Here is a 26,863-nt window from a genome sequence, read left to right as displayed (position 1 = left end):
TGTGATGGTGTCCCCTGAATAGATATGTGGGCACAGTTGGCAACGGACTTTTTTGCAAGGATAGGTTCCTGGGTTAGTGGTTCTGTTGTGTGGTATGTGGTTGCTGGTGAGTATTTGCTTCAGGTTGGGGGGTTGTCTGTAGGCAAGGACTGGCCTGTCTCCCAAGATTTGTGAGAGTGTTGGGTCATCCTTCAGGATAGGTTGTAGATCCTTAATAATGCATTGGAGGGGTTTTAGTTGGGGGCTGAAGGTGACGGCTAGTGGCATTCTGTTATTTTCTTTGTTAGGCCTGTCCTGTAGTAGGTGACTTCTGGGAACTCTTCTGGATCTGTCAATCTGTTTCTTCACTTCTGCAGGTGGGTATTGTAGTTGTAAGAATCCAACATTCCATCCCTGGATTAAACCCTGGATTTGTGCTGGAAATGGCCCACCTTGATTATCATACACATTGTAAGGAGAGTGATCACTTTAGATAAGCTATTACCAGCTTATGCTCAAATGAACTGGTTAGTCTCTAAGGTGCCACAAGTACTCCTTTTCTTTTAACATTTTTATGTAAGTTTTAGCCTAGCAGCAAATAACTTTTTTTTTATCTAATTTTTAAAAAGTACCATAAAAATGTAAGAGTTTGGGTATGTGTAACTTCCTCCTTTGACTTTCCATGGGCCTTGGGGTATAGGATGCTTGTTTTCCAATCATATAGTAGAAAAGAAATTTTGTGTTGTAAATAGATTGGGAAACCATTTACTTCATAATATCTCATTGCTTCTGTCATTTGGAGGGGGAAAAATGCATCAAAGATTTTAAAAATTACTTCAGTCTCAGTAACTTTTGTATTTTCAACCCCTTGTTTTCTTTTCCTGGTCTTTGCCTCATTGTTTATTGCTGTTGAATGCTGTCTCTCATCTGTATTTTAAATTGCAAGCACTTTGGGGCAGAGACTTTTTAAAATCAACTTGGTGCCTAGCATACTTTTGAGTGTGGTATAAATAATAATATCAATGAATACCATATTGAGGCAAAATATGGAGAGGTTATGGTTCTGAGGGTTCAATGATCCATGAGCCAAGGTAGATTTTGATGATAGGAAAGAACGTTGTTATGGTCTGTTAAGTTGAAAATCCTCTTCAGTGCCTTAAGACATATGTACATAGTAGCCCATAAACGCTTTGAGGAGTCTGAATATTTTTTGTTAGCTGCTTGCTTCACTATCATATAACTTCTTCTGTTAGTTTGTGTCAGATAGTAAGACAGGTTCCAATTAAAGAGCCAGGTAAAATGAAAGTTTCAATCTCATGAACAGCTAACAAATCAATAAACTGTACATAGTCACAAGTAGCAAACAGACTGTTGTTTTGTCTATTGCTAAGCAGCCGCAATCTTGTCATATTCAAATGTTCGTAAAAAGAAATAGGGCTCAGGGGAGGTGGATGGCTTTTATGTATAAGTTCTGTGACCACATAAACCAATTGCATTGTGAGCTCTAACACAGTTCTGAGTTGTAACTAATTCAAAACTGACATTCTTGTTCCTTTTATATTCCTTTCTGATTTTTTTTTTATTTAAATGGGAAAATCTTGGATCTGAAGTGGAAGCCAAGGTGAGTTTGTTTAGTATTAAGTGCTGTGCATTCTGTTTAACAGTTCCTGTTGACATCAGTTGAATCGTTTTTAAAGTTTTGCCTAAAAGCAGTATGCTAAGTATTATAATTTATTTATTTAGTGCTTTATGTGTACATGGGTCAAGATTTTAGAAAGTGGCTTATGTTTTTGGGTGGTCAATTGGAGACACCTTAGAGGGGCCTTATCTTCAGAGGAGAGTAATATAGCTTAGAAAAGAGGAGAGAGTCTTTAAAGTCACTCATCTGTGCAGGCCTCACCTCATGGTTGCCCTTCTCTGGACTTTTTCATTCTCTACTATATCTGTCTTGAGGTGAAGTGACCAGAATTGGACACTATGCTGTATATGAGAAATTTTTCCTATGGCGCATCAATATTATAATTTCCTGGTTTTGTTTTCGTTTTTGTTTTGTTTGTTTTTTTTAAATGCCCATCCTATGTGTTTTTTTAACACATCTTGCAGTCTGGGCAGGTTTTTTATTTCCTATTACTTCCCCACTCCTTGCTGTACTCTTCCTTCTCTTTACTCTGCTGATGGGGGTTCTCTTGTGTAAAGAGAGGGCTAGGAAATCCCAATCCTCTTCACTTCCAAAGGGATTCCCCGTTCTGGGTTGAAGTAGAGTTGTTAGAAAGAGAGCACGGATTCCTCCATAGTGTGTAACTAGTTCCTTTACTTTACATTTTACAGATGAAATTCCACTTAGTCGTCCAAAAAGAAAGAAGCCCAAAGGAAAAAATGCACTGGGTAAGAAGCTTCCAGGAGTGAAAGATATACTTGGAATGCTGGAGGAACTCTGTACTGTAACTGATCTCCTGACAAATGCATCCTTGGATTTCATACCTACCATTCCTAACAGGGCAACTTTTAGTCTTCCCGGGTCGTTCATTTTCACTGGTTATTGTCACGGTTCAAAGCAACTGCACTTGTATTTCCCCTTCATGGTCCAACAAGGGGACCCACTTTTAGGCTTCTGACTCCCCAGCCATCACCTCTTTTGGGCCGAGACCTGTCTGTCTCTTCCTCCTGACTGGGGTTTTTCTGGGCTGCAAAGTTCTCTCCTTACACTGCAAATTCCCCAGCAAATCAGATTGCCTAAGCAGGCCTGCTTTGCTCTCTCCTCAGAGGCTATAAACATATAAGCAAGCACCTATATTCTTATGGTGAAAGCATCACAGAGAAAACGTATTAAGAAAAATAAAATAACTTACACACATGGTAATAAACTTACCAGAGATCACCCCAAACTCCAGCAATGGCTCTGGGACATGATCAGTTCTTTAAATCCCACTATGGGGTTTTTCTGTGGTTACACGTTCTTAACAGCTATTCCCTCAGAACAAGCACCCCTATGCATTGGCTAGCCTTTCCTTTATTTAGCTTGAGTCTTTGATCTTCAGAAACTATGAATAGGTAATCAATGAGACAGTGGTTCTCTTCTCAGGGTGTAGCTTCAAAAGGTTTGGTGCTGATGTGGCGATTTGCATTCCCTTTCCCCCATATATTTCCCACTTAACCCATTTAACTTTGTTGGTCATGAAAGTTCCTTCTTTTCTGTTACGTTGTTTAAGATAGTCCCTTGAAGCACCTAATGTTTCCCAGGGTTTACGTTGTCCATGTCTCTCCCCTGGAAAAGTTAGATACAATCCCACAATAATACATAAACTAGCATTTATAATGCAATGGACTCCAAAACTATTTAAATGTAATTCAATAAGATCTCCCAAAGATATTGTAGGAAATTGCCATATTTGTCACAGTTTTTATACATTGTGATTTTTTTTCTTCTGAAGCGGTATGAGTTAGAATTATAGTCTTAATACTAAAGTCATTGGGCTTTTTCCCCTCAATTCTGGTTGCTAATAAAGCAGCAGGTGCTGATACAGCATTGACAAATTCCTTGAATTTTTTTTCTTGCTATTTTTTCCCTTCCTGCTTACCTCAGTTGCTTGGGTCCTTGAGACTAGGCAGTTATCCACAGCCATGAAATGCTTTGCAAACTGATGATTTTACTAAGTGCTCTGAATTCTGAATTGACTCAACACAAATCCAAGTAAATACTACTATGCCTGTTTTTGTAATAGATTTAAATATTGTCAGGTATTCTTTAACATCTCACAGAGGAGATGGATTGTTCACAAAGTGTGTTCCACATGAATTCCACCTAGTAGCTAAACAGAGAAAGAGGAAATACAAAGTGCAGATATGCCCTGGTTGCCTTCCCAGGAAGGCTCACCCTACCATTGAACTGAATTTTTTTTCTTTTATTCTGCTTTTCAGAGGGTATCGTTCATGCAGCTGTCCGTCGGCCATCTGAGAGTAGCGAGCCTCTAACTCCTGAGGTTCAGGATGCTCCACCTCAGAGGAAACGCAAGAAGAAGAGAATGCCTCCCGGTATGTGGAGACTGACAGAAAGGATGGAAGATGGAATTAGGCTTGGCAGCATAAAATCTCGCGAGCCCACTTCTTAAATTTCTATTTCTTAAGCCATTAGAATAAGTGCATCTGCATTGTTTACAGGCCAAAGTCATCTCTAGCGTAAATCCTTGGAGTCTGTGAAAATTCACGTCAATGAAGCAGTAGGCTGAGAAATCCAACACTCAAGCGTCATGCAATTCTAGATGTTCAGGTTTCTACTGGAGTGATAACTCTTCTGTCTTGCCGTCTATGTAGTATTCTGCCATCTATGTAGTATCTTCCGTTTATCTTGTTAAATATGAGCCATATTTTATTACTGCTGCTAGGTTTTGTAATCTACACCATAAAATATATGCATATATAATGTGAATTGGGGCCAAATCAGTGTTCCAGTAGAAATTTACATTTTGGAATTTCCTGAGTTTTGAATGTTTAATTTTCCAGGGTTTCATTATTGCTAGTTTTTTAATTTGAATATTTTCTGATTTTAACAATAGAATAAATTAGAGCAATCTTGTAATATTTTTTTAGGATATTGTATTATTCAAGTAGCTATTTTCAGTCCAAAAGCAAACACATTGAGGTGTCTGCATCTGCTAAAAGATTTAAAGACCAGTGGTGGGCCGATTTTATGTGATCATAAGAAAATAATGTAAGAACTTTGATTATTTCTTAGAGTGAAAAATAGAAAATTGCTTTTCCAATGCTGATCCCAGATTTAATATTTTTAATGAGACAAACAGCACATCAGTCTTTGCTGTGAAAGTTGCCTTTGAAACACTTAGAAGTGTTACTTTGAAAACATGTAACGCTTTAGTTTACTGGCACCATACTGCCGCACACAATCACAATTCCTAAATTGTTGAAAGTATATTAAAAGATAAATAGGTTAAAAATTGTCACAAGATTAATGGAAACATCAAATTTTGGAAGTGGAGAATTATAGATGATCCTCTATTAGCATTTTGTATTAACTGAAACTCAGAACATGGTGCTTTTTGTTCACAGTGAATGCATTATAGTTATACAAATGTCTCAGTGCATATGTTTCCTACTCTGTACTAGCCTGCAGATAGGTTATTTTTGCGGTTTATTTTAAATCTTCAGAGTCTGAGACCTCTTTCACCCAGCAGAATGTTCCCAACACATCCTTTTTTCATACTGGAAATGGCATGGATCCCCAGCCCTCTGAAGAAACAGTGATTCGTAAACATCGGAAAAAAACAAAGTGAGTATTTCTGAGGTGCATTATAATTCTTGTCACAGAATACTTATGATAATGTGTTAATATATGTTAGTATTTAAGGCCCTGATCCTGCAAAGACATGTCGTCTCTGGAGCTACTCAGATTGTGTGTGTGCGGAAATGTAAGTGTGCGTGTGCGGAAATCAGATTGTGCGTGTTCGTGTGCGGAAAGGTAAGTGTGTGGAAATCTTTGCAGGGTCAGGGATTAACTTTGTTTTTTTTTAATCCGTGGTCTTAGTGAATGCTTAGAATTTAGTATTAAGAAATATTGAGGTAGATTTTGGCAATTTATTAATTTAAACATTCTTCAAATCTACACTACAATTGTGAGCATGATAGTATAAATACAATACTTAAATCACAGAATTTAAAAAATAAATCAGAATATGTAACATAGGCCATATCTGCACTAGAGTGCTTTAATGGTATAGGAATACCACTATTGCACTGGCAAAAGTGATCTTAGTGTGGATTCAGCAATACCTGCAAAGCTGTGCTTTGTACTGGTATCGTGAAACCACCTCCCACAAATAAAAGAAGCTATACCAGTAAAAGTGTGGCTAGGGACTTCAGCTAGCACAATTATTGCAGTCAGGGATCACACCTCTTCACACCCTTGACTGACATAGCTGTCTGTGCTGGTAGGAGTCTGTAGTATAGATAGAACCTAATCATTTGATTTCTGCTTTTCTTTAACTTTCACTCTTATTTCTTAACTTTGTCAGAACATTACTTTTGCTCTTTATTTTGTCTCCACTTTCCTTCAGCTTCTGAATGTTGCTCCTTTAAAACACTTTTACTTCTCTTCCTGCCTAAGTATTTCAGTTTATTTAGCTTTTTTCTTTAACTTATTTCTTCTGCATTCTTTCTATTACAATAATCTTTTCATGTCTCTTTTTTCCCACCTGAGTGGTTTGTCATAAAACAAAAGTAAAATATTAAAACAGTTATTGGGGGTTTGCTTGATGATGGTGATTTTATACTTCCGTAAAGAAGAATTTTAGGCCCTAATCCTACAAGCAGTTGCACGCAGAAGAAACTTTATATACATGAGTATTCCATACTATTCAAACCAGTAAAATTAGGTGTGTACTTAAGTGTTTACAGTATTAGAGCATTAGTCTTTAAAGCTTTTGACGTTGTTCTTTTTCTCTCCACATATCCTGTGATGATAGGAAGACTCGGCCAGCAGAAATACGATGCTCCAATGAACTGGGAGTGGAGGAAGAGGACATTATTGAAGATGAACAAACAAAAAGTCCAGATCAGCAGCTTGTGTTTGCTGCTCCCACTGGTGCTAGCCAGCCTGTGAGCAAGGTGTTTGTTGAAAAAAATCGTAAGTAATTTCTTATTCTTTTAACTTCAGACATTTTAATAATAATGAAAAAGTTAATGCTGTCCTGTTAAAAAAGAGAAGTTGTCCAAATGTATTTTTCTGCAGAAATAGTTACAACATTAAAACCACCTGAGCATGTGGCCTTATGTATATTTTTAAAGTTATCAAATTTCTGTATATGTGTAATTTGACTTAAAATATATCATTGTGTACTCCTGAAGGAGAGCATTCTTTCTGAAAATGTCACGCTCCCCGAAGTTAAATTAATGGAAAGCAAGAATTACTCTTGCACTCATCTTGATGCGAGACCCGCAAGCACTAGTTTTTTAATCACACAGTTAACTGATCCCCCGGCTCAGAGCAAGTCTAGCTGATGGAGCTTTATCTAACTAGTATTTTCAGTGTTGCTACCCTAGTGAGAAATTTTAGGGAAAACATACTATAGGAAGGCCCGTATGTTCATATACTTTTTGAATACAAAGGAAGAGGCATGAAAGAGGTTTTTATGGGAGACAAAATGGGATGCTAAAGCATTTTTCTTTTAAGTGAAAACTGTAGTTGTTCTGAAGCTATTATTGAAACCAGGTATGTTTTGGGGTCTTGGTAACAGTTAGGGAACATAAGAGCCAAAATGTTTTAAAGTCTTCCTCCCTGTGCAGCACTCAGTATTGCAAGGACTTCATCCTGATTGAGATTTCTAAAGTCTGATCTGCACTAGAAGGTTTTACTGGCAAAACTGTATTCAGCATAGCTCTGCATGAATCCACACTAAAAACTGAGTCCAGCCAACAAACCCCTGAACTTTTGCTGGCAAAATTAAACCAGTTCACCAAGTGACATAACGCCTCTATCAGTATAGTTGTGCAATCAAATTGCCTGTGAGGAGACAGAAATACCTGTACCAGCAAATGCAGTCCTCCAGCAACAAGCCCACAGTGCAGCTGTCCCAGCAGCAGTGACCTCTCTGGTCAACTTTTTGAACTCTGCTGCACAGGGCTTGCAGTGACTGGAAGCCTGTCTCCCATTTAAATTTGCCAGCATGTTTTGGAAATACTTAACCTGCCTGCCACCTTTGCAAGCGCTCTTGTACCAGCATGATTCCAGCTAAACCTTATGCTGCTACCTGGTCCAGGAAAGAGGTCCTGGATTTCTTCAGTCTGTGAAGTGGATGGAGTTGTACAGGCACAGGTGTGGATTCCCACAGGAATCAAGATGTATATACTGATATTGCAAAGGAGATTCAGAAGCAGGGGGACACAGCAAGGATGAGGGCCTATGCCAGGCAAAGGGGAAGGAGCTGCAGTAGGCTTACAGAAGAAAAAGGAAGGCAACAAAAAGTCTGGTACTTCCCCTCAAGAGTCATGGATTTTTACATAAAAGTGCATTCTTGTTGGTTGTTATAACCTTAATACATATTCTTCACAACTCAGAGATAGATGTAGGTTTCATTTTTAGAAGGTACACACTATACATTTTTAAAGTGATTTATTTTGAAAACTTTTCAGATTAGTTTTACAGCTATATCAGAAAATGAATGATTGTTTTTTTCATTTACCACACGTAATTGAAGCAGATAGTTCACCTCCCAATGACTTCATAAATATCTCCAGTTCAACAGATTAATCATTAATATTTGGAGGATTTTCTTGCCATGCTGTATTAGGAGGAGAACATCACCAGACAGATGTTTAAATTGTTTTATTTAACTAAAACAACAACGTTATGTATTCTGGATTGTTTTATTCAACAGCAAACTTATAATATTTTAACAAAACAAACATATGAATTTTTGAATTTAGTTAAACATTCAAGTTTTTAAAAATCAGGTTTGTTTTTGTTAAAATTGTTTTAACTCAAATAGTTAAATGAAATATTTTAAAAACAAAAACTAAATTGATTATGTCAGCCAGGTCAACATGAGAAACTTTAAATATTGGCTTCTACAGCTTACTCAGTCATCTTCACCTTCATTTTCCTGTTTATTCATAATCTAGAAAAGAAAAACAAGCTTTCTTGCTTTTTCAGGTCCCAAATGATTTCTCAATTTGGAATGAATTAGTCCAAAGGAAGAAAATATTCTTTCTACACGGGTAGTAGAAGCTACTGCTGTTAAAAGTGAGATTATCACTTCAACAGTCTCTGAATCCAGGTTCTTAAGCGACTTCCACCAGTTCACTGGTGTGACTTTCTTTAAAACATCATCAGCAAACATATATTTCTTGAATGGTTCTTATTCCCAACCTGGGTCTCTCTTACGGCCTGTTGCCATTATAGGTTTTCTCTTCTAGTGAGAGAATGGTATGGTAGATCTCAAATCAATGAAGGCTACACTCAGAAAGACCTCAAGACTTCTGGAATATGCTGCTCAAATAGTTTCACTTTTGTTTCTACTGCCTGTCCCTCCCTTCTCACATTTATCTCCAGATTTCATCTCCATGTCCAGATCTGTTCCGCCCCCAACAATCTTCTATTCATTGAACTTTATGAAACTTTGCACTTTTAGAGAGAGGTAAGGGATTGACTGTGTACACAAATTTGCAGAGGGACAATAGGGTTGAGGTCTGTTATTTCTCACCTCTATATATTTATTTATTTATTTTATTTAAAAACATTTTTGCTGTTAACAAGCATGTTATCTCTGGCAACACAAATCCACAGTTTGAGAACTGCAAAACAAAGCATCTCTGATGGTATCTTCTAGACTAAGCACTGGGTCCCATTGGGTAGATAAAAAGATTAACCTAAATAATCTATACAGAAGCCCCTGGAACCCCATAAGATTGGGTCCCTATTTCATGAACTATTGAAACTCATTTACAAAATTTTTCTTAACCATTACATGAATATATTGTTTCATACTATAGAATTAGAATTTGTAATCCCTATTCCATGATGAGATACATAGCTCAAAGATATCATAATTAAAACTATCTTTAGATAGGTTTTTTCCTCTAAAAGCATTTTATCAAAAAAATCGGATTTAAATAAAAAAAATCTTTTTTTTTTATTTAAAAAATAATTCATTGATATTTATCCACCTTGTGTGGAGTTCAATGCCATGTAGAGCATCCACAAGCAACCCACCAGTGACAGAAGGCACTTTGCAAGTTCCAGAGCAGGGCACCCTGGAACTGCAGACCAAGTAGGAGCTTGCTGAGGAGGGGGATGTGGATGATGCAAGTCTGACACCAGGACCTCTTTGAGACCCAGCTGAACCTAGAGAGAGAACTAATTATTGAAGAAGGGGGCAACCTGTAGGTGTAATTTACTGTCCCTGTTAATGCATGCCATTTTTTTTACTTTCTCCAGGGCCCACTGGGGAGGGGAGGTCACCATCTTCTCCCCCGTCAAATTGGCAGCCGACTGTGCAAGGGCAGGGAGCAAAGGAATTCTGTTTTAAAATAGCCAGTTTATTTCCAGGGTGTGAACTGGCAGTAGTAAGTAATACAATCAGAGAATCGGGATAAAGCACCCAAAACCATTTCCTATACTTTTGCCAGTACTTTCGCTGGCAATGCTTGACAATAACCAAGTACAATTCAATATGTTACAGACAGTAAACATACTTGCACTGACTGTAAGCTACACACAACTCGATAAGTGAGCATTCATTCTACTGTATGTGATTTTGCAGAAAATCCGTTGTAAACTGATTGGATGCAGGATTTCAACTCCAAATCATATTACTTGCATCTAGTTCAGGAAAGATAAAAGATAGATAAAGAGATAAAAACAGTGTGTGGGTAGCTTTGGGAGGGGAAGGAGGGTTTTGATATGGACAGGTTCACTTGTTCTCCAGGAGTCCCGGGGGCCTTCTGCCACTTGCGGAGAAGACCATTTATGTTTAGTTTTCTGGTCCCCTGTAACAAGTGAGTAGTTCTGGACATTTCTAGGTGAGGAACATTTCTCTCACCCTGGTAGGATACCTTCCCGTAGTACTCTGCCAGGACGTCTTGGGGATCATCATTGTTTATGTACTCAGCTGTAAGATAGGAGCAGGGGACAGAAGCAGGATATGTGTTCCATCTACTACCCCACCACAGTTAAGGAAGAATCCATCTATTATTTCCTTACACATTGCTCAGAGTCCCAATCCTGTACAGCTGGACATGCTTAATGGCCTCGCACACCTGGATGATGACCATCCCAACTGTTGATTTTCCAACCCTGAACTGATTGTCTACTGACAGATAGCAATCCAGGATTACAAGCTTCCAGAAAGTGATTGCTATCTGTTTCTCCGCTATTAAAGCAGCTCTCATTCTGGAGTGTCTGCTACAGGACTGAGGTGAGCTCAGAACACAAGTCCAGGAATGGGACCTTCTGCATCCAAAAGTTCTGTAGGTCATCCCAGGTTTGCATCACAATCTGGTCCCATCACTCGGTGCCAAGAACCACCGCTCCTCTGTGTGCAGCTAGTCAATGAATATCTGAAGCAGCTGGTTGCTTTCATTCACTGTCTGTATCATCATCCACTCCTCAGTATCCCCTCTACATGATGGGTTACCAAGATTCCACAAATATAAAAGAAACACTTACCTTGTCCTTAAAATAGACGAAAGATTCTTTGGTCTGTGCAGCATCTATGTTTTTGGACTGCAAGAAATGGAGGGATTTAAAAACAGCGTGAAAAAGTGGATTATGGGTTTGATCCCAAACTCCCACAGTTCCCAGAGAGGAGTGATGATATCCCACAATATAATGCAAAAATTTCCTGGATGTTAGTGTGCCTGATGGTGGTATGGGAGACACTGGATGCCTGCTTACAGTGTAGCATGTCCTTTGCTGATACAACTTGATTCTGAGGACACACTGTAGTGGTACACATGTAGACGCATTCTACTGAAATAGCTATGTTGGTACCAGAATGTCAGTAAAACTTCCTAGTATAGACAAGGGGCAAAGTATTACTGCAATACAAATAATAGGAAGTAGTAGTAATCTCCATGATTCAGTAAAGATTTTCTTTTTAGGGCGTTTCCAGGCAGCTGACCGCACAGAATTGGTTAAAACCACAGAAAACATTGATGTATTTTTGGATGTAAAGGCTTTATGGACCACCAGGGATGTGGCACTCTCAGTGCACCGTGGTTTCAGGTATCTGATAGTCTCTTTTCTTTCTTCAAAATATTGACCTGTTGTGTGAAATCCATTTCTTTTTCTCTCTGGCTAGGGAATGCTTTTGAAGTGAACGCCTTCTGTCTATCTTGTAGATGTCTCTTTTAGTCTCTTTGGACACACTCAACGAACAATGGATGAGTGCAGAACTGAATAACTGCAAGCTTTTCTGTTGATGGACTATGCCTAAAGCTTCTCAGCACTCTAGCAAATTATAGTATAGTTTGTTTTGTTTTGACTGAGAGTGCCTGCTTCTGAGGGGACAGGGAAAAAGTTGCAGTATTGCAGGCAGAATTTAAACTGTAGGAGAGACTGTAAATGTATCATGTATAATTTTAGAAAATAACAGATTTTTAGTTTGAATGAAATGCAGAAGCTGTTTTTAGTGTACCATTTGTAGAAAAAAGGCAAATGGACTAGCCTGAAGAGAGGTTGTAACAACCAAAGTGAAATGTAATGATAAACAGCAGTGTAATGAGCTAGTATGAGGTGATTAGTGATTGTGTTAGGTCCAGTCTTATTTAACGTCGTCAGAAATGATCTTGAAGAAGTAATAAATTCACTGAAATTCACAGATGAAACTAAAGTGGAAAGAGGTGCAAATGTTCGTGAGGACAGAAGTAATACCCAGGGACCTACAGAGGAAAGAGATTAAAAATTAGATATATGTAACTACTGTAATGCATCTGGGAAGAAAATATTTGAAAAATACGTAGCTCATGAGGGAAAAACTTGGAAATTAGTAATGCTGAAAAAGAATTAGGAATGAAATTTAAATCAAATTAGGCATGAGTTTGCAATGTGATGTAGTAGCAAAAAGGCCCATGTGATTTTTGGTAGTGCAGAGACATTATAATATGGAGCAGGAAAATAATAGCTCTTCTCTATCTGGCTCTGGTATATTTGTGCTGTGTGAACATTGTGTTCACTTCTGGGCAATGTGTTAGCAAGGAATTCAGAGAACAGCAGCAAAAATTATCATTGAGCTGGAGAGACTTACTTATAAGGGGGAAAAAAGATACATATAGTTTGGATAAAATACTACTAAAATGGAATTGGGGGGCTACAGCAGGGAGGAGTGCACATAGCTTCTATATTTGAAGAGTATGAACACCAAGTTTGGAGAGGAATTATTTAGAGCACTGCAAAGGAATATAACTAATATAGCTATAGGAGTAATGGGATAGAGAAAAGGCTAAACATCAGTAAAAATTTCCTTAGTAAGACCTCTTAGGCTGTGAAGCAGTCTTTCAAGGGAACAGGTGGAAACCCCATTGCTTGGGACTTTTTAAACTAGACTGGACAAATTGCTAGAAATGATACATAAGGAACAATCCTCCTGTCCTAGCAGAGATGGAGTGGATAACCTAATAGGTCTTTTCCATCTTTAGCTTCTATGATTCTATGACAATCTGGACCATGAACTTTTGCTGAGATTACAGCTACTTACAAAAACTCTAACAATCTCTTCTCCATTTAGGGTGATTGGACTCTTTACTCATGGCTTTCTTGCTGGCTATGCTGTGTGGAACATTATTGTAATATACATTCTCGCAGGAAACAAGCTATCCACTCTCTCAAACCTGTTAGAGCAGTACAAGGCCTTAGCATATCCTGCTCAGAGTTTCCTTTATTTGTTGTTGGCGATCAGCACAGTTTCAGCCTTTGACAGGTAAAATGTTCATTTGTATAACTTACATAATTTGTATGCCATACATCCCTTTCTAAAGTCATCTAATCACAAAATTTCTTTCTGTGGCACTTTTCTCACTGGTGATAGAATGTACTATAGATTGCTTCATTTGCTGCAGTTCATTTCTGCCTTGCTCTACGTTGACAAAAGAAGATTTATCCTCCATATGTATATATGCCATATATTTTTACATTAAGGGAATGTAGTGGATGCATACACATGTATTTTGCAAAAATAACAGAATGGTAAAGTACTAAAGGAGACAGTTATTTACTGTCTCCCTGTACTGTGTTCAGTGAGCCTTTCTTCCTTGAGTGGATCTGTATGTTCCCACTTGTGGTACTTTGTGATAGATCCTTCCTCATACGGTGTAAGCTAGAGCGCTTTTGTGCCCGCCGCCTCTCCTGTCAGGGTAGCTGGTGTTCTGAAGACAAGGCTATATAGGAGAGGAGCATCTTCACCACTTCAGTTGCTTCCAACCATGTGCCTGGTCAGATGTGAAGTACTCCGGTCTCTTTGGAGATTCTTGTTTCTTAGGAATAGTTAGTATTCGCTAATTATGAAGAGTCTGTGAGTTAGCCCTGATCTACACTACGAGTTTAGGTCGAATTTAGCACCGTTAGGTCGTTTTAACCTTGCACCTGTCCACACGCCAAAGCCATTTTTGTCGACTTACAGGGCTCTTAAAATTGATTTTTGTACTCCTCCCCGACGAGGGGATTAGCGCTAAAATCAACATCGCTGGGTCGAATTTGGGGTAGTGGGATGCAATTTGACGGTATTGGTCTCTGGGAGCTATCCCAGAGTGCTCCATTGTGACCATTCTGGCCAGCACTTTCAACTCAGATACACTAGTCAGATACGCAGGAAAAGCCCTGGGAGCTTTTGAATTTCATTTCCTGTTTAGCCAGCATGGCGAGCTCATCGGCACAGGCGACCATGCAGTCCCAGAATCGCAAAAGAGCTCCAGCATGGACTGAATGGGAGGAATTGGATCTGATCGCTTTATGGGGAGACTAATCCGTGCTATCAGAACTCCGTTCCAAAAGACGTAATGCCAATATATATGCCAAAATCTCCAAGGGCAAATGCAAGGTGTTTACAATGCCCACAACTGCAGCGGTGATTGGAGCGGGCTCCCACTTGCAGTGCTATGGTGTATGCACGGGCAATCCAGGAAAAAGGGCGAGAAATGATTGTCTGCCATTGCTCTCACGGATGGAGGGAGGGAATGGTCACTGACGACATGTACCCAAAACCACCCCTGGCTACCTTGTCCGTTATCTCAATTTTTAAAAATTTAATAAAGAAAGAATGCATGGTTTCAAAACAATAGTTACTTTATTTCAAAGGGGGAAGGGTGGTTGTCTTACAGAGAATTCAAATCAACAAAGGGGGTGGGTTTGCATCCAGTAGAAACACACACAACTGTCACACCGTAGCCTAGCCAGTCATGAAACTGGTTTTCAAAGTCTCTGTGATGTGCAGCACGCCTTGCTGTGCTCTTCTAATCGATGTCTGGCTGCTCAAAATCTGATGCCAGGCGATTTGCCTCAATCGACCACCCTGCCATAAACGTCTCCCCCTTACTCTAACAGATATTATGGAGCACGCAGCAAGCAGCAATAACAGTGGGAATGTTGGTTGCACTGAGGTCTGACCAACAGCGCCAGTGAGCTTTTAAATGTCCAAAGGCACATTCTGCTGCCATTCTGCACTTGCTCAGACTATGATTGAACTGCTCCTTACTACTGTCCAAGCTTCATGAGCCATGGGAGCAAGGGGTAGGCTGGGGTAGGTGCGACCGTGCAGTGCCGCCAGCTGGGAGAGCAGCCTGAGGCACAAGCCTCCGGCTCGCAGGAGATCAGGATAGCAGAGTTGCAGCGGAAGCGGTGGAGAGAGCAAATCACTGTTGATGAGGACAGCTAGCAGTCCTACTGCACAGTCCGCTGCAGAGTTGCAGCAGATCAGGATAGCAGAGTTGCAGCGGAAGCGGTGGAGCCGTTCACCATTGATGCGAAGGCACCCAGGAGCTGCTGCTGTGTGGCCAAAGCAAAAGAGCAAGAGCCCTGGACTTGTTACATGTGGAATGTACGGCTGCAAGATTCTTTACCAGCAACAAAGGACAGGAATATGATGAACCTAAAATCTAAAAAGGCCCGCACATTTCCCAGAGTCGCTATCCTTGATAACAGAACATCAATGATTGCAGCGGCTACTTGGATCACAGCAGCCCCCACAGTAGACTGGCCTGCAACAGCAGTGGTGACAGTGAGCTGAGCGGGCTCCAGCTTGCAGTGCTATGGCGTCTGCGCAGTTAACCCAGGAAAAAGGCCACAAAACGATTGTCTGCCATTGCTTTCATGGAGGGAGGGAGGGAGGGAAGGAGGGGCGACTGACGACATGCACCCGAAACCACCCGTGACAATGTTTTTGCCCCATCAGGCATTACGAGCTCAGCCAGAATTCCAGTGGGCAGTGGAGACTGTGGGATAGCTACCCACAGTGCACTGCTCAGAAAGTCGATGCTGGCCACGGTACTGTGGACGCACTATGCCAACTTACTGGGTTTAAGGGGGTGCATGCAATCAACTGTATAAAACCACTTCCAAAAAATGGACTTCTATAAAATCGACCTAATTTCATAGTGTAGACATACTCTTAGTGTTTTTCCTGGTTCCGGGTTACGAAGGAAATGAAGAAACAGAGGAAGCCAGGACTCAAGAAGTGCAGTTCCGGCATGGCTGTCTTCCCACTATCCATGCAGTGCCTTAAGTGCCTGGGAGAAGGACTGTCTCTTACAGAGTGTTTTATTTGCCAAACCTTTATTCCCAGAGGCCATAAGAATAGGGAGACTCGCAAGAGCTCCTCTTTCTAAAGGAAGGTATTGAGGCTAGATCCTCTGGACCCGCTAAGGTCTTGGATCCTAGCTCTAAGAGGCCAGTCTCTGCCTCTGTGACCTGAATGGCTTCAAGAAGCTGCAACCCCTGTCGGGGCCTGATTTGGTTCCTGCAGATTCCCTCAGTTAAGCCCCCGAGGCTACAGATGTCCAAAGCAAGTGCCATGTGGTTGGATCTAACTGCCCCTGTCTGGAAGAGAGGTTGAGAGAGAGTTTGGCCACTGGTTGTGTACCTTGTTCATCCCAGCTACCTGGACCTGACGGAATTCCTATGGAACAGAATAGGTTCTGACTTCCACTTCTGGATCCAGGAAGATGGAACTGATGTATAAGAATCTGGACCTTCAGCACCTTTAGTTCAGTCTGTCACAGCGCTGAAGAAAAAGAGGCATAGAGACTAAATGGTCACTGTTAGCAGTGCTGGTTCCTGGGTATCAGAACTGTCCGATCCATCCGATTCTGACAGGGCCTCTACAGTTCCAAAGTGGAGATCTGTTCCAGACCTGCCTTCAGTAGCAAGGAACATGGATTTATTTATAATGTTGGATCTGAGGTTGTCCACATTGTCACATCCATTGTCAGTTCCTGGCTCCGTTCGGGCTATATCCTCAGTTCTGGAGAGCTGTGTCACCATGGCAGCCCAAGTTCATCTTCCAGCTCCAGTTCACGTTTTACTTCTGAGTGTGAAACACAAGTCATTCAAAAAGAGGCACGTTATCCTGGTTCCAAGGTCTTCTCCCTTGTCTCTTGTTAGGAAGGAGTGATCAGAAGATGCTGCTGGTCTTTTCCCTGGAACACCTTATGCTGCTTCCTCCTGGGACCCCGTACAGGGTCTCCACAAAGAGCTGGATCTCCATACTTCTCTCTGGATCTGCTGTTATCCATGGTGCATTCTGTTTCAGATCTAGACCTGGATCCTTTCCAGGAGGAAGATAGATTAAAAATGCAGAGACTTGTGCCTCTCCTTGTATCACCCTCTGGATCACCTCCTGCAGTCAGAAAAACTAAAGAACATGAGATCGACTGCCTGCTCTTTGGGTATGATTTCACATGCTAGGAGTAGACCCTCTACTCCTTCTTTCCGGTACCAGAGACAGCTCTACCAAGTCTTCGTGGTTTTACTTTTGTCAGGTCAGAGACATGAAAAATATCAGCAGTCTGCAGCATTCCAGAGCCAGCATAAAAAGAGGCCTTTTTTAGCCCGAGGTCTAAATCTGAACAATCCACTTCCTCATCTGCACCTTCAACATGAAACAACAAGCCTTAATTTTGACAGGATGATTGAAATCAAGAACCAGCCAGTCAGAACCAATCAGCCCCCTTCTTTGGAAAGAGACTAGCTCACTTTATTAACACATGAAGACAAATTATGTTGAATGAATGGGTTTTAGAGATTATGGAAAGGGGCTGTGTCATACAATTCAAAAGATTGATCATCATCCTCCATTACCCCCATACCCATCACTCTTCAGGGACCTCTCTCACAAGGGTGGTATTCTTGCAGAAATAGAAAAATTACTTTGGGTGGGACCAGTTGTGGAGGTCCCCGAATACTGGAGAGGGGGAGAGTCATGGCTGCTATTCCCATTACTTTGTGGTGTGGAAGAAGGATGGGTGGCGGTATTTCATCCGATACGAGACTCGAGTGACTTGAACAAGAACATTTGGAAGTTCCAGTTCCCTATGTTGACATCCCTTCGCTTTCAGTCATGGATTGGTTCACAACTCTTGATTTAAATGACTCATTTTTTCCCTATATCAATTTGTCGCGCATTGTAAGTACCTCTGTTTCATGGTGGCCGGATGCCATTTTTAGTACAAGGTGTTTTCTTTTGGCCTCTCCACAGTGCCCAGAATTTTTACAAGATGCCACCCTGTGGTAGAGGCTCATCTGAGGAATGAGGGTATTTTTATTTACCCTTATTTGGATGATTGGCTACTGGAGCTGCTGTATGCAAGGACCTGTTAAGCCATATTGTTTTTACAACTAATCTCTTTTCAGATGTTGGACTTCTTCTCAACCACCCAAAGTCAATTCTCTGTCCTACTGAAAGGATTCCCTTTATAGGCTGTATACCAGACTCTGTGGAAGGGAGGGGTTTTCTACCAGATGAAAGATTTCAGTGGTGTGTCGCTCAAAGAATAAAATTCTTTTTGGGCCTTACGGCAGCCACTACTTATGTGACTCCTTTTGCTTATCTGAGTATGAGACCTATGCAGCATTGAATGTCTTGGGTCTACAGAGCAAGTTGGGACAGCCTCCATATGTTGATCATCATACCTCAGAACATTATAGCCTCCCTGAAATGGTGGTCAGTGAGAGCAATTGTTCAGAGCTATATAGTTCAGTCTCCTAGATCCATCTCTGATAGTCAAGTTGGATGCTTCAAGCAAGGGTTGCGGGGGGTTCATCTTAATCAGCTGACAGTTCAAGGGCATTCCTTTTATCAGGAGACACCCTGCACATCAGTATGTTGGAATTGAGAACTGTTTGGCCCTGAAGTCATTCCTTCTTCACCTATAAGGGAGGGTGGTGCAGGTGGTGACGGACAGTATGTTGGCAATGTGGAACATCAACAAGCATGGGGTGTTCATTCTGCTCTTGTGTGCAGAGACTGTAAATCTATGGTATTGGGGTATCCTTCCCGATGTCTGTCCTGTGGCCTTGCATCTGGCAAGGTAAAATAATGTAGTTACAGATACACTTAGCAGAGACAGTGCATGAATGGTCCTTAAAGTATCAGTCGGTTCAGACCATGTTCTTCCGCTGGGATCACCCAGATGTGGACGAGTTTGCAATGAGGTCCAACAAAAAGTGTTGCCTCTTCTATTCCAGAGCGGGCAGAGACAATCTATCCCTGTCAAATGCTTTCCTTCTCCACTGGGGAAAGACTCTAATGTATGCTTCTCCCAAATGATTCTCTTTTCCCTGGTTTCAGAGTAGCAGCCGTGTTAGTCTGTATTTGCAAAAAGAAAAGGAGTACTAGTGGCACCTTAGAGACTAACAAATTTATTTGAGCATAAGCTTTCGTGAGCTATAGCTGAAGCTCACGAAAGCTTATGCTCAAATAAATTTGTTGGTCTCTAAGGTGCCACAAGTACTCCTTTTCTTTTCCCTGGGTTGGCCACATCAACAGTGATCTACCAATCTCCTGCAACTGTACTGCAGAGTCTTTGTGTCTTCCTCTGTCTCCAGACCTGCTGTCTCAGCAGGAGGGAAAGATCTTTTGACCAGACCTACAGTCTCTTCACCAGATGCTGTGGGTGATTGGACATTCACTCGGTCTGCTCCTGCTTTTCTTTGCTTGTACAGGACATACTAGTTAACTCTAGAAAACAGTCCACTAGAAGCTGTTAGTTTAAATTGGATCAGATTTCAAGCATGGATGAAGGGAAAACCTGATTCCCCTGTATCTGCTTCCATTCCTTGTGTTCTGGAATAATTAATATACTTGAAGTCTTAAGTGTTAACTGATTCATCATTAAAAGTTTATTTGGCAGCCATCTCAGCATATCAGACTTCTAGTTGATGAAAGATCACTGTTTGTTCCGTGAAGGGTTCATGCAGGGTTCATGCACTAGGAAACTTTCAGGGCACACCCTGAGTGTTGTGTAGGAGCAGTGCACACACTGCTCCTTCCAAGGACATGAACCATGGAAAGTCGTCCAAAGGACATGAACTGTGGGAAGCCTCCCGTGACTGGGCTCAAGGCCCAAGAGCAAAAAATGTAGTAAATAAAAGCTGGTAAATAAAAATATTAATCAAAGTCATATTATTCCTTTGCTGTTTCCTTTTGCTGTTAAAGTATGTAATGCGCATAAATAAAAAAAACATTTAAAAAAGGGTAAAAAGCCAACACGGCAGACCAGCCTGCTTGCTTGCTAAAAGCTTTGTTTGTCTTGCATTTAAACCACAACAGTTCCGTGTTTAGTCAAAAGGTTTATCAGATGCATAACACACACACACACACACACACACCCTGGTTAGAGATCCTGTCCCTTCTTGGGATCTAAATTTGGTATTGCCCATGCTGGTAAAATTGCCCTTTGAACCCTTTGCTGAATGTTCTCTGTATCATTTGATCTATCAAGATGGCTTTCATTATCCCCTTCAGAGTGAGTGAATTGAATACCATTTTGGCTGATCCAACTTTCACTTCTTTTCATAAACAGAGGAGTTCTCTGACCTGATCCCAGGCTTTTACTTAAGGTGGTATCTGATTTTCACATCAAGCAGACAATTAATTTGCTGTTTTCCCCTGAGGCCTTGCTCTAATAAAGAGGATGCCAGAAGGACCCTTGCTTATTATATAGATAGAACTAAGAGGTTTTGTAAATTATCAAGATTGTTTGTGTCTTATGCTAAAAATTGAAAGGGTTATATGGTTTCTTTCCAGACTGTATCTCTATGGATTAACGATGTATTGCTGAATGTTACACACTAGCAAAAGTTCCTATACCTGCTTTGATTCTATCATTGTGGCTTCTTCCTTCGCTTGTCTTAGGGAGGTGCCAGTTGCTGAAATTTGCAGAGCTGCTGCCTGGACTTCCAGTAAACATTATGCCTTGGACATGGCCTCTAGGGTAGGCACTGGATTTGGTAAAGCGGTGCTAGTCTATTCAATTAGGACTCTGTTCCACCTCCAGGTCAGTTTTCAGCACTGCCTATCGCTCTATCCCTTAAGAGGGAATATGCAGAACCACGCAAAGAAGAACTTAAGGTTACTTCCTTGTAACCAAGGTTCTTTGAGATTGCTCTGCATATTCACTCTTCCCACCTGACTTTCTCTCTGTCAGAGTCCTTGTTTGTTTGGTTTCTCTGGCTTTGTGGTAGAAGGAACTGAAGTGATGAGGGCACCTTACCCCTATACAGCCTTGTCTTCAGAATGTCAGTAACTGAGAGGAGAGGCAGGAGGCAGGGCATGAGAATGCTTCTTACACTGCTGGAAGAACTTTCTACCACAAGGTGGCTCAGTACCCGTAAGTGTACATACACAGAGCCATCCTGAAGAAATTTTATTATAAGTAAATGATTTCATTTCTTTATATTTATATAATATATCTGTCCAGGGTTGACTTGGCTAAAGCATCAGTAGCAGTGCGAGGCTTCCTGACCCTGGATCCAGCAGCCATAGCCTCTTTCTGTGAGTATACAGCAGACCATAACATTCAGTAGCAGAAAATTACAGCCTTTATGCATCTTGGCATACGTTTTCAGTGCTGAATTTAAACATGCAATCTACAGTACTGTTAATGGAAATTTCATCCCTAATTGTTCCCTACTTTAAAAAAATTTACATTACTGTATTAAATATTATCACTTCAGTCTGTTCGATAAAAATGGAGGGTCAAAGAGCTGAATGTTTCACTAACTATTTAAAAGTAAAAGTTTGGAATGAGTGGTGGGATTTGTAGTTCTTCTGAATCCTTTTTCTCTTCCTTACCCCATGTAATGTATTTTTTTCCATTTTGAATGCAGCACATGTACGAAGTAGAACAAGAATAATGACATATCCCTTTGACTTAGCCAGCAGATGGTTAGTGGCCTTGGTCAGGATGGTAGAATGCAGGGGGCAGAAGGCAGATTTGAGAGATTAAGGAGAGTGCTGGAGAAGAAGACTGGGCAGTGGAAGTGAGCAGCACATTCTATGATTTTGGAGACAGTGGGGTGGAGGGAGAGAGAGAGAGCATTATTAAAAATCATTATTTTGTGACTAGATAGTGTTTTATGTAAAATTAGTGAAAGCTGCACATTTCTTTCCATTTATCCCAGTATACTTTGTTGCTCTCATCTTGTCTCTGAGCCAGCAGATGACAAGTGACAGAATCAACCTCTATACACCACCTTCGGAGAATGGGAGCTTCTGGTAGGAAATCTAAATAGCATTATTTTTTAACATTTTCTTGCCCCTTCTATGACACAGACCATGTAAGAATGTTTAATTAACATTGGTTTAGTGATGTCATGTAGTACACATCTAAGTGTTATAAAAGATTCCCAAAACTAAACCTGTCCTAATATTTTTGCATTTGAGACCTTAAACTGAGCCCTTGATGACTTTGAGAATTGAGGGTGTTTAGCAAGTCACAATAGGGCTCACTGTGTCTAATGGTTAAATGTATCCTTTATACAGCTTCATTGGCTTTGTCCTCAGGCCCCTGTTTTGGAAGTGACCAAACTGTGAAATGGCACATCACAGAGATGGCACATTTTCTTTCCTGGAGCAGATCAATCTGTGGAGTGCCAGTGTCTTTTTTGGAGGAGATTATCTATTCTCTCTAACAAATTAGGGAAAAGTGCCATAAAAAGACACTAAACAAGAGGCTACTGCAGAATTATCGGCCTTTGTGTAGAAAGACCATCGCTTCTTGAAGGGTGGGCCAGTAGTTGAGACAGAATCAAATTTGATGTTCCTAGTCTGTAGTCTTCATGGCTCTCAGAGACAGTCCTTCAACAAGGTGTCATACTCCTTTCTAGGCAGGACAGCTGTCTGGAATGCAGCCCTTAGGGAAGTTCAGACAAGTGTTCAACACAAAGTAAAAACAGAATTGGTAATTTGATATAGACATATCCCACTCTGTCACAGTCATAATTAAAAGTTTGTCTCCTCTGCAGATTTTACTACCTCACTACTCATTCCCCTTTCCAGATCATTAATAAATATATTAAACAACACTGGGTCTAATATGGAACCTTGAGGCCCCCTGTTGTTAACCTTTTGCCAGGATGACAATTGACCATTTAATCCTGCTCCTTTATTTTCTGTCTCCCAGCTAGGGAAGTGGGTTAGTGATGAAATCTAACTTGAACACTCACTCCATGCTAAGTAGTGGGGCTTCTCAGTTGCGTCATAGCCTTTGGTATTCACTCTCCTCTACAGCCCGTCAGATCCCAAAACCTTTAGAGCAGGGGTGGCCAACCTATGGCTCCAGAGCCACAGGCGGCTCTTCAGAGGTTAATACGCGGCTCCTTGTCTAGGCACCGACTCTGGGGCTGGAGCTACAGGTGCCAACTTTCCAGTGTGCTGGGGGGTGCTCACTGCTCCACCCCTCGCTCTGCCACAGGCCCAGCCCCCGCTCCACCCCTTCCCACCCCGTCTCCTGAGCCTGCCATGCCCTCTTCCCTCCTGCATGCCATGAAACAGCTGATCAGGGAGGTGTGGGGAGGGCTGCTGGTGGGTGGGAGGTGCTGGGAGCAGGGGCAAGGGAGCTGATGGATGGGGGCAGCTGACATATTTCTGTGGCTCTTTTTGTACATTGGTAAATTCTGGCTCCTTCTCAGGCTCAGGTTGGCCACCCCTGCTTTAGAGCATGAGGTGAGAAACATTTGTTTTTCAGTATTTGATTTTGTTTTTGTTTGGTGTTTTTAATTTCTCCAGTTAAAGCATCTAGCTGCCAGAGTGCTACATGGTAGAAGTTGTTAAAATAATAATATATACACACCAGGAAAAGCCTCACTATCTTCACCCTAATAAGTATCTAATGCTTTTCTCAGGACTGCAGGTGCAGAGGAACAGATTCTTCAGCCATGGATTGTGGTGAATCTGGTGGTGGCCCTTCTAGTTGGGCTATCGTGGCTCTTCTTATCTTACCGACCAGAGCTAGATCACAGTGAAGGTATGGAACATTAAGCCTAGAGGAAAGTTGGAGACTGCTATGTTCCTTTGGCCCTCCCAGATCTACTCTGTTCTGTGTTCAGAACTGGTCCTTAGAAATGTATCAGTGCTATAGTTAAGGATAAAATATTTCTATTATAATCCTTTTTTCTCCTCCTCTCTCTCTCTCCCTCTGAATACTCAGAACTTTCCAAAGAATTCACTTCTTGGAATGAAATTGTCCTTTGTTGTTCTCTTCTGATTATTTTTTTTTAAATTTGAGGAAATAATACTGTCATTTTTGAATGCTGTAGGATGGAATTTTTCCCCCTGTGTGTGTTAAACAAACAAGGAAACCTAACCAGTAATTTGTCCTGGCTAAAGCAAAATAAGATGACTTTTGAAATATGAGGGAGGGAAGGAGGGAAGCATGACTTTGATTTTAAAAAAGTTCAAACCATTTGAAAATTATTTACTCTGCTTATATATTAGAAGACTATATATTATGTTTTAAAGTGCACATTTCATGAATGATGTTTGTTGAATGTATGTACAATACTGCTTGGGCAGCAAATTCTTTTTAACAGACCAGAAAAGCAGGAGTAGTCCTTACCTAGACCTTCCTACACCGTCAAACTCCCCCTGTCCAGTGATACAGGCCCATTAATCTCCCTCACACAGTAATAGTGCGTCATTTATTATGTTATGATTGAATTACTTATTCAGTTCAAATTTTGCAGGCTTTGAATGTAGTGGGTCCTACAGAGCTCAGGGACAGTGCATAGTCCCCTTGTCTGTTTGGTGCAGAGCCTGGATGCTGCTCTGTTATCTCGGAATGGGGCTAGTGCCCTTTGGTGTCAGGATCAGGAACTAAAAGGTTGCTTAATGCTACCTTTGCCACTCCTCCCAGACTTGTACAGAGCACAGCTTAGCCAGTCCAGTGAACCTACAGTGAATATGTAGGTTGCTTGGGTTTCAATCACATGTCAACTGATGTCACCAAAAGAATCCCCTTTGATAGTATTTTGTAGATTTATGGAGCTTTAAAATATTTCTTCAAGCTGCTTTACAACATTTAACAACTTTTTATATCTCAGTTCCCTGCTGTCCCCTACTCCCTTTCCTGGTGTCATTCATACGTGTTGGGAGGGGAGTTGAAATTCAAAAATCCAGCTGGATTTTTAAATCTTTGGACTGCAAGCAATATATAATAGTATTATTGAAAAGTGCCTTAGAAATGGGGAAGCTGAGACACAAAGAGGTGAAATTGACTTTCCCAAGGTGAGCCAATGGCATGGTCTGGCCCAGAACTCCTCCGTGTTTCCGGGCGCTAACCACTGACTAGAGGACAGTGCCTTAAAAGTTTTGAGAGAGAAATTCTGAGAAGGTTCATCTCAGGACTATCTTAAACAGACTGAAGGAAACTCAAAACTATTCAAAAACAGTCAAACAAGCTCATACTTCATTGAGTAAAAAAAAAATCGCCATCTGAAACAGCATATGGAGGTCATCAGCAAATGTGGTGGATCCAGCTATATGCTGAAGTATATTTTTTTCCTCAGCTAAATGTGCTGCCAGCTAGATAAAAATTGATAATATTCTAAATTGAATTCTGCTTTCTGATTGTAATGTAATTTTAAAAACTTTCTAATGTTGACTTGTCTGGTTAGTTTATTTTGCTGTTTGTATTTTTGATAATGTCACTAGTCCAAATGGAGGATACTGCTGTGTGGGGGTTTGCTGGCATTGAACATTCCTCATCGTACTAAGGCTTTTAGTACAATGGCAGCTTGGTGGGGACAGGGATGTCGCTTGCCATTATCAAGGTGTTGGTATTATTATTTAGAAGACAACTCAAAGAGGAAGTTTGGAGAAAAGCAGGAGAAAATATTCAGCAATCATTTATATGGTTTTTCACTAAAGCATTTAAAAATACTGGTTTTCTTTCTCTTCCAGAACTGATGTTTCATGCTGAAGTAGAAGAATTTCCTCAGCTGGATAAAGGCCTCACTGTCCAGTCGTAGTGCAGAAAATGCATTTTCATATACTGTAGCTGAGACTGAGGACTTAGCACTTATACGTATTATACCTGTATATAATGCTTTTCTACAAAACAAAATTTGTATTTTTGTACATTGTTTTATATATATTTGTTGCTGATGGATCTTTTATTTTAATTATGCTATTTTAAAATATTCCAAAGATTTTTGAAAATAGAACTATAAAAAATGTTATATATTTTTTTTCTGATAAAGTGAGTCTTTTCTGGGAGATAAACTCAAAACTAGTTTGGTAAACATCACTACCTAGATAGCACGGGAAGAAGACTGATGGGATACAAAAGATCAGATGGGCAAATGCTTTTGTGAGTAGCATTTTTTTTATCCTCAGCCAGTTGCATTTCGGTGTTGATGCTAATGTCAGCTCATCTGATTAGGATGTATTACTTGGTTAAATATTTTTAAAGATCAAAACACAAGTCATCTTATGAAAAAAATAGTAGAATAAAAGTTATTTTAACAGAATATACAGTTAGAGAGAAAACTAACAGTCCTTTGGGGTGATCTGTTTTAGTTGTCATAGAAAAATGTGTAGCTGGTGTTAGGAATTAGGTTGTCTAGGGCTATATCTACAGTACAGAGTTAAATCAACGCAAGTGTCACCGACAATCATAAACTGCAATAACAACATTGCTTGCACATGTTTACATAATGCTCCCTGCATCAGCGGAGTGCATCCACAGTTAGTTCTCTAGCATTGACAGAGAGAGCAGTGCACCATGGGTAGCTAGCCCACTGTGCAACTTGCCACCTTCTGCTGCTAGGAGTTGTGGGAATGGGGAAATAGATCAGAGTGCATCATGGTTGCAGACTCCCTGTCCCATCATGAAGTTTTTTCTGTTTCATCATTCCATGGGTGTCCGACTATGTTTCACGCCATTT

The 26,863-nt window shown here is 40.7% G+C and overlaps 1 protein-coding gene across 2 annotated transcripts in view; it reads left to right on the top strand.

The window, feature by feature from the left end:
- The window catches only part of TMEM237 (transmembrane protein 237), a 30,315-nt gene extending 4,191 nt beyond the window's left edge, over window positions 1-26,124 (top strand). The window contains exons 3-13 of one of the 2 annotated variants that reach the window (XM_084642936.1): window positions 1,590-1,600; window positions 2,308-2,364; window positions 3,898-4,011; window positions 5,143-5,263; window positions 6,456-6,616; window positions 11,590-11,713; window positions 13,215-13,406; window positions 21,397-21,470; window positions 22,100-22,193; window positions 23,822-23,943; window positions 25,878-26,123. In XM_084642936.1, coding sequence (XP_084499062.1) covers window positions 1,590-1,600; window positions 2,308-2,364; window positions 3,898-4,011; window positions 5,143-5,263; window positions 6,456-6,616; window positions 11,590-11,713; window positions 13,215-13,406; window positions 21,397-21,470; window positions 22,100-22,193; window positions 23,822-23,943; window positions 25,878-25,945 — 1,138 coding nt within the window. In that variant the 3' untranslated portion in view covers window positions 25,946-26,123. Of the gene's footprint in view, window positions 1-1,589; window positions 1,601-2,284; window positions 2,365-3,897; window positions 4,012-5,142; window positions 5,264-6,455; window positions 6,617-11,589; window positions 11,714-13,214; window positions 13,407-21,396; window positions 21,471-22,099; window positions 22,194-23,821; window positions 23,944-25,877 lie in introns of both variants that reach the window. The other variant, XM_084642937.1, reaches the window with a different exon arrangement.
- Window positions 26,125-26,863: the final 739 nt, after the last annotated feature.

This window comes from Lepidochelys olivacea, assembly GCF_965140295.1.
Source record: "Lepidochelys olivacea isolate rLepOli2 genome assembly, chromosome: 11".
Taxonomy (NCBI): domain Eukaryota; kingdom Metazoa; phylum Chordata; order Testudines; family Cheloniidae; genus Lepidochelys; species Lepidochelys olivacea.
The sequence above is the reverse complement of the archived record's forward strand: the minus strand, read 5'-3'. Positions and strand labels throughout refer to the sequence as shown.